General features: G+C 45.8%; 1 protein-coding gene across 1 annotated transcript; it reads left to right on the top strand.

Annotated features, from left to right (window-relative positions):
- The first annotated feature begins 1611 nt into the window (after positions 1-1611).
- Positions 1612-8205, top strand: ZP4 (zona pellucida glycoprotein 4). Its single transcript, XM_046027953.1, has 11 exons — positions 1612-1783; positions 2036-2326; positions 3309-3458; positions 4034-4221; positions 4769-4866; positions 5679-5809; positions 5994-6183; positions 6260-6407; positions 6707-6785; positions 7850-7966; positions 8102-8205. Exons 1-11 carry the CDS (start codon positions 1612-1614, stop codon positions 8203-8205), a joined length of 1668 nt encoding a protein of 555 aa, XP_045883909.1.
- Positions 8206-8423: the final 218 nt, after the last annotated feature.

Raw genomic sequence — 8423 nt, 5'->3', positions numbered from 1 at the left:
AACCTGAAGAAAAACAGCTAAAGGTTATGAGTTGGAGCCACATTTTCAAGGGGGGCAGCCTTAGGACATGGCCACTAACGAATGCAAATTCATGGATTCATTCTTTACTCAGTGAGCAGGGAGTACACACTGTCTAAGGCATTGAGGATGCAATGAAAAATAAGTAAAAGGCCCTTAGAATCCAACACAGTAAGTCCCCTGAGCAGTATATGGGCTGTGTCAGGCCAGTGGCCAAATCCAGTGCAGACAAAGGATATCAGGAAGCCACATCCCACCCAGGAAGGCAGAGTCCTGTGTTCCTTCAATGTTTTCTGTTACCACGTGGTTAAATGGGTCATCCAATTTCCCTAGGAAGATATATGCTTATTTGTTCACTTCTAGTAGCTGACAAGAATTAGAGATAACTGTATATACATTCTCAGTGCTTTGGCTAAAACTTTTGCTGACTTGGGATATGTTATTGTATGATAAATATTGGGCTAAATATAAACAGAAGATCATTTGGGGGAAAGACCATGGAAGCCAGTTTTCATGTTCCTGCCTCTCCAGTAAGGAATATATCTATCCATTCCTCAGACTCTTAGAATATCTCTAGAACCTGGTCTGACACTATGGCCCAAATAGTTGCCAGGACATGTGAACCACAAACCTTGTAAGAAGGAAAAAAGCAATGTGGAAACCAAGCAAATAAGAAACTCCTACATTAAAAAAAAAGAAAGAAAGAAAGAAACCTGCACATATTCATGAAAATATGTCTAAAACAGAGGTAAGTGATGAGAGATTTTGAAATTTCCCTAAGAAGCTAAATTCCTTTAGGGAATCCATGTTATGATCCACATTTCTCCTTATGTCCTATATAGGAGCCCAATAGGATAACTATGGCAAATAAAAGCTTTGGAATTTGTCAAGACTCTAGTGGTGGAACTCTTAGGACCAGGGAAAGGTTCTAAATCCACTTTTTTTTTTCTTGAATCAAGGTTAAATTTCTGTGAAATTTCAAGCCAGACTCCAATTTTCCAATTTTGCAAAGCTTAGAACCATGAAGGTAACGGGGATCCCTAAAGGCCCCAACAGTGTTTACCGGGCACTCTTCGCCTGAGTATTTGGCACACAGTTGGCCTAGAACACCTCACTTAACCCTCAAGAACACTACTACAGGGAGATATTATTCCCATTTTACAGAAGAGAAAACCGAGTTTCCAAAAGGTTGTAACTTAGCCAGATTGCAGAGCTCATAGGTGACAGAGTTCACATTCCTACCCAAATGTGCAAAATTCAAGAGTATGGTCTTCTAAAGTCAATAAGCTACTAGAGTAAGTGCTACCTTGACCAACTCTGGGGAAGCCTCTTTTAGCTAAAAGGTACCACATTTTTCCTAAGCTTGGAATTGCCTAGATTGCAATGTTTAAAGTAATGCGGCTGCAGACTATGGCCCAAAGTGAATGAAGCTGGAAGAATCACCCTTCCCAAAGGAGGTCCACCTGCATATCACACAGGCCTGCAGGTGAAGCCAGTTCCTTCTGTATATAAAGAACCTCACGGAGCATGGGGAGCTCTGGTTCTTGGGAGTTTAGGCAGGTCTTACAGCCAGTGGGGGCTCCTAGCGGCACTATGTGGCTGCTGCAGTCCATCTTGCTCTGTTTACCCTTGTCTCTTGCTTTGAGTGGCCACCAGAAGCCAGAGGCACCAGATTATCCTGGTGAACTCCAATGCGGGCTACAAAGCCTTCAGTTCACCATAAACCTGAGCCAGGGGACAGCAACTCCTACACTGATAGCCTGGGGTAAGTTTGATGACTCACTCGGCTTAGCCCTCTAGTTTCCCCTCCTAACACATTCCCCTTTTGGTAAACTCTGCAGCCTCTCTTATAGACTAAATCCTCTAAAACACAACTTCCCTTCCCAGAGTCCCTCCTTCTTCTTGCTGCTGCCACTTGAGGTCTGATAGCAAAGCGGGCTATCAGTGCTGGGCTTTCCCAGCACTGAGGACTGTGGCCACTGACCCCCTGTGCTTTTTACTCCTGCCTGCCCTCCAGACAACCACGGGCTGCCACACAGGCTGCAGAATGACTCTGGCTGTGGTACCTGGCTAAGGGAAGGCCCAGGCAGCACCATGGTGCTAGAAGCCTCTTACAGCGGCTGCTATGTCACTGAGTGGGTGAGGACGACCCAATCGCCAGGAATGCTGCGAACCCCTGCACCACCATCTGGGGGGACTCCCCAGGATCCCCACTACATCATGCTACTTGGAGTTGAAAGAGCGGATGTGGCTGGACGCAGCACGGTTACAAAGACAAAGCTGCTCAAGTGTCCTGTGGATCCCCCAGGTAAGGGTTGGAAACTCTCAAGGTCTGGGGGGAGCTGAGCTGCCTGGAAGATGCTCTTGGGCTCTTCTACCTGCTTTGTGCCATGACAGTGACCTGAAGGACTGTCTTCCAGCTCCCCTGCACATGAGGTCCTTAAGATAACTACTACTTGAGTGCCTAGATTACTCAGTGCCAGGCACCGCAGAGGGCAGAGCACTGTCCCCTCCCCAGTCCTAACCAGTACTGTATGTACTGTATGTGCTATTGCTGCCCCCCACTGGGGAGCTGCCCCCCCACTGGGGAGCTCCAGAGCTGAGATTCAAACAAGAATTAGCCCAAGACCAGGAGCTCCTCAGTCTTGAGAAGCACAGGAAAGGAACTAAATCTATTAAGGATACTTGGCAAATATCTCTGAGAATCAACTATGCCCTGAAAATAGGGTTCAGCCCTTTCAGGTGGAGGCTACTTGATCACTTAATGGGGGAATTAGCAGAAAGTATGACTCAGCTTCAGCAAATCTTGTCTTGTGCTCTGCAAGCCCTACCTTCAAGTCCTAAGGGATTCAAACTTGTAGTTCACTCTTTTCCCCTGCCTTGTACCCAAAATATAATCCAAAGAGGTAGCACTGACAACATGCAGAATCCCAATCTCCATATCAGACCTGCTGTACCAGACCCCACATTTCAAAAAGATCACCCATTAACTCACAGTACAGGAAGATAGAGAAGCACCTCTACAGAAGGAAGAATTCTTTGTTTGAAGGAAAAAGAAGCCCCATTGCTTCCCCTCACCTTGCTGGTATTCTCTTCTTTCAAAAAGTACTAATTTCAGGGGACTTCATATTTACTTCGCTTTCTGAAACTTACTGCTAGCATGTAATACAGACCTACCCTGATCATCTGGACATCTATGTGAATGTTAATACTTTGTAATGAAATGATTTTTTTTCCTTAAGACCCAATTTTGTTATCTAGCTTACGTTACTCTCCTCTTCAAAATGTAGCCCTAGATGCTCCAAAAGCTGACCTGTGTGACTCTGTCCCAGTGTGGGACAGGCTGCCATGCACTCCTTCATCTATCAGTCAAAGAGACTGTGAGAAGGTTGGTTGCTGCTACAATTTGGAGGATAATTCCTGTTACTATGGAAACACAGGTGAGTTGCTGCATCTCTGAAACCAGCTAAAGAAAATTACCAATAACTTGCAATTAAATCCAGAGAAGAGTGATCTCCCCCCCCTCCCTCCACCCCCAGAAGACAAATGTTAAAGATGACCAGAAGTTAGTGTATAAGCAATGAGGGTATTGTAGAATATTGACCCTAAAGGAGCACTTTCTACAGCCTTGTCTTGTCAACTCTCCTAGAAACCAAGTATTTTTTTTCTCTTTAAAAGATTTTATCTGTTTATTTGACAGAGACAGCTAGAGGGGGAGCACAAGAAGGGGGAGTGGAGTGGGAGAGGGAGAAGCAGGCTTCCCGCCAAGCAGGGAGCCCAATGCAGGTCTCAATCACAGGACCTCAAGATCGTGACCTAACAGGAAGCAGTGGAGGCAACGCTCAAATCCAGGGCCTCTATCCAGGCACTCGTTCAGGGCTTCAGTTAACTTGCACAGAGTCCATTAGGTGGGACTGCCAGCCTCTCAGGGGAGGGATCAAAACTCTCTAAATGTCTAGCTGGCTTAAAACAGGAGGTATGACCTGTTTTCAGCACAGCCACTCTGGTTTTTCAGTGACGTCCCACTGTACCCAAGATGGCCACTTCTCCATCGCCGTGTCTCGGAAGGTGACCTCACCCCCACTGCTCTTAAATTCTGTGCACTTGGCCTTCAGGAATGACCATGAATGCATCCCTGTGATGGCAACCCATGCCTTTGCCATCTTCTGGTTTCCATTTAATTCCTGTGGTACCACAAGACGGGTAAGAGCAGTTGACCTTTGGCTCTGTTCCTAGCTCTAGAAGTCAGATAGAAATGCCCTAGTGACTGGAGGGAGAGGTGGAGTATCTTAGCCATGAAGGAGACAGCTGACTGCGGCGTGGTGCGTATGATGGTCTTTAGGACAGAGGAATATTAACCACTGAGAAAGCCGAAACCACCCCTGGGCGTTCAGCTAAGATCCCAGCTGTGCTCAAGGGGCCAGCACTTCTACCAAGCCCTGGACAGGAGGAACAAGTAATAGGTTCTTCTTGCCACATTGCCCCAGAGAAGTAAGCAGGGAGGTTGGCTGACATTATCTGGTCCTGTTCCTGGCTGCCTCATTTGAGTACTCCAAGCCCTATTGCCTTATCCTGAGGTAAGGTGAAGTGATAATGTCCCAAGTTAGTTGCCACCTGCTTCTGCTGTTCAAGGAGCAGAAAATGCAACCTAAAGTAGCCTAGCACTGCTAACTGCTAGGTGAGAGCAAGTTCTGAATGACCTGGCACCTGGCTAACAGGAATGATAATACTTCTTTCCCCATACGTCTAGATCATTGGAGACTGGGTAGTATATGAAAATGAGCTGGTCGCAGCTAGAGATGTGAGAACTTGGAGCCATGGTTCTATCACCCGTGATAGTATTTTCAGGTAAAGGTCTCAGTTAACCTGACCTTGTTTAACAAGAATGCCTTCTCTTCCATAAAACAGGAGTTCTGAGGTAAGCCCTGAATCCACAAAACCTCTTTTCATGACTGGAGAACCTGTCTCCTGACTTGGTTGTCCAATCTCAGGGATCATTTTTTGACCAAGTCATCCTGAATCACTGCCATCAAACTCCCTGGGACTCCGATTTCAGTTACTTGGACCCTCATTTTGCCCTTCTCCTTCCATAGTCTTTCTGGAACATAAAGAATCCCCTCAATGCCTCAGAGAAAATGGCACACTTAAAGCTGCCTCATTGTCTTGTCACAGCTTAAACTTGACATGAACAGAACCTGAAGCACCTGCTTGAAATACCTCCTACTTCCCTCTCTAGTGCAAACCCCTCAAATACCCTCTATCCCTCACTCACTATTCCCCAATCTCAGACTGAAGTCCCTTAAAGATTCCCAGAAGGACAAAGTCTAGTCTCCATTCTCTGTTCTGTCTGCTGTTTCTCTCCTTCCTCTTACCTCCATTACTTTTTATCTTCCTTCAAGACCACTCCCTGCAAGCTCTTCCCTGACTACCCTCTCTACAGAAAGCACCTGTTTCTCTCAGTACCACACTGACTGTGATCCTGTATACCTATTGGTCTCCCCAACTAAGATCTAGCACCTACAAGCTCAGGAACCACACCCCTCATGTTTACAAACTTGTCCAGCACCTCGCATGTATGGTTCCTAAAACCTTTACAAACTGAAGGGTGGCCTGGCCCATCCTACTACTCACACTAGCTAACAAAGATCTTGGTTTTTTAGGCTTCGAGTTAGCTGCAGCTACTTGATCAGCAGCAATGCCTCCCCAGTTAATGTCCAGATTTTTACGCTCCCACCACCCCTTCCTGAGACCCAGGCTGGACCCCTTACTCTGGAACTCAAGATTGCCAAAGGTAAGACCCACTTGGCTGGAGCTTCTGGCCTACAGTCTCCAGCACTAGCTCTTCTCTGGGCATTAAGAGAATAACCCAGTAATAAGATCTGCTGGAGGTATTCGGGTGTATATGCTCGGTCTCAGGCAATATAGAAGTTCCTAATTCTGGTTTTATTGCTTCAACTCCTTTTGGGCTCTTATAGATCAGCGCTATGAATCCTACTACACTGCCAGTGACTACCCAGTGGTGAAGCTGCTTCGGGATCCCATTTACGTGGAGGTGTCTATCCACCACAGAACAGACCCCCACCTGGGGCTGTTCCTCCAGCACTGTTGGGCCACACCCAGCACGAACCCCCAGCATCAGCCCCAGTGGCCTGTGCTGGTGAAAGGGTAAGGGGCTCCTCTGTGCACCTGTGCTGGAGTCCCTCGGAGAAGCCTCTCCTGACTGTCGGATATCTTTGCTTAGGTGCCCCTATGCTGGAGACAACTATCAGACGCAGCTGATCCCTGTCAGGAAAGCCCTCGATCCTCCATTTCCATCTCACTACCAGCGGTTCAGCATTTTCACCTTCAGCTTCGTGGACTCAGTGACAAAGAAGGCACTCAGAGGACCGGTACGATGCTTCCCTCTGTGCTCCTCAGCTCAGAACCCCCCGACTCAGAAGTGCTTCCACATCCTACCACTCTTTGGCCAGGGGTGCTCCTTAATTGTGGCTGTTGGTACTCCCTCAGCACCATCACTGGTCCCAATGGCATGAATGACATTTGCCTACTGGACTCCAGTTCTTCAGTGTTGTTGTGGTATCTGCGTAGGATGTCAGGATATTACAACTTTCAACTTCTTCCCGGGAAGTTAAGTTGGAAGACTTGTGATGTGGTTCTGTACAATGATCTCTATTCTGTTGGCTCCCAGGTGTACCTACACTGTAGTGCATCCATCTGCCAGCCTGCTGGGACACCATCCTGTATGATAACCTGTCCTGTTGCCAGGAGTGAGTAGCCAAGCTGTCCACACTGGAGGACAGACCCAAAATCCTCTTGAGTCCCATGGCTAACTTTCTTTAGCCTATAGGCAAATGATTCCAAGTAAACAATCCTCTTATTAATGAGTCCACTTTATGAATTTTTAGGATGCAGCAGAACAGACAACAAGCTTTCTAGAATTCCAGGCCTCTTAAATATAAGCTATAAATCCTCAAGTCTCAGCCTTAGTCAAAATGTATAGAAAAAGCTAAGTAAGGAATCGGACTGGCCCAAGACCTACACATGGCTCAGTCTAACAAAACCTTTATCTGGCCAGCTCACAAACCAAGCCATTGACACCTGCTTATAGGCCGGTCTAGCAACACGGCCTGAAGATCTTTAGTTGGCAAATGACTGCAGACAGAGTACGTGCTCTAGTTGGTCAGACCCAGTCCTCCTATATGTGTGTACTCCTACCTGGGCCACTGACTTTTACCTGTCTAGCTCCTGAATTCACTGGGATTCATGACCCCTAAAACTTTAAGTCCCTTGTTGGGGTGGGCAGGCCTCGTATAGTTACACCTCAATAATAGTTATGAAATACTGAATTAAATATTTAGAACCTAACTCTGATGACCTATATTCTAGACCTTTCTAAAAGAAATGTCTATGCTTCTGAAAGAAACAGATACCCTTCCAAAACTTAGACTGACTTTTCGAAGATCCTATAACTGGCAATAGAAATGGGATTCAAACAGCTTTGCTCTGTTACTGTCTTACAGTTATGTTTGTAGCTTAGGACAAGGTCTTGGTATTAAACTATTACTGACCAAATACCTCTCTTACAGAATAGCAGTTTGGGTAAAGTCAAATATCATAATTCTATTATCAAATTCTGGTGAAAATGAGGTAGCAGTGTTAGATACAAAGTCTTGGACTTGTTTGAGTTTCTATTAACACACTTAAGACATGGAACAGAGCTGTGCCTATTGAAGGACCTAACTCTCCCATTCCCATCCATGTACAAAGAATTCTAATTATTAGAATTATTATAATTATTCTAATTAATCCCTAGCTCTCCTTTCTCTAACAGGAAGAAGAAACTCCAACATCCATTTTCATAACCATACTGCTAGCATTTCTAGCAAGGGTCCCATGATTCTACTCCAAGCCACTAAGGACTCCTCAGAAAAGCTCCATAAAAACCCAAGTGAGTGGGCAGAGAATAAGCAGCTATTAGAAGCCCCTTACCTGAACCAATAGTCAAGCCAAAGCTACTTATATATATCAAGGTTATAGAATCACTTGGTCTTGGCATACATTAACCTACCTTTCTACCCCACAGGTTCTCTTGTAGATTCCCAAGCTCTGTGGATGGCAGGCCTTTCTGGGACCTTAATCATTGGAGCCTTGTTAGTGTCCTACTTGGCTATCAGAAAATGGAGATGAATTATTCCAGTTGTGTTAATAAAACCAGACCGAACTACCGGACTGTGCCAAGCTTCTCATTTCAAAGAAAGTAAGTAACCTGCTGTTGGCATCTCCTCTTTGCAGCTTGGGGCAGTATTTTGCATGACAACAGAATAACAACCATGATACCCTGGGCCTCTACTTCAGCCCTTCTAACTTCTGTAGATTCATAGTTGGTTGACAAGTTAGGTAGTAAA

This window comes from Meles meles, chromosome 13 (genome assembly GCF_922984935.1).
Source record: "Meles meles chromosome 13, mMelMel3.1 paternal haplotype, whole genome shotgun sequence".
In the NCBI taxonomy this organism is placed as follows: domain Eukaryota; kingdom Metazoa; phylum Chordata; class Mammalia; order Carnivora; family Mustelidae; genus Meles; species Meles meles.
The sequence above is the reverse complement of the archived record's forward strand: the minus strand, read 5'-3'. Positions and strand labels throughout refer to the sequence as shown.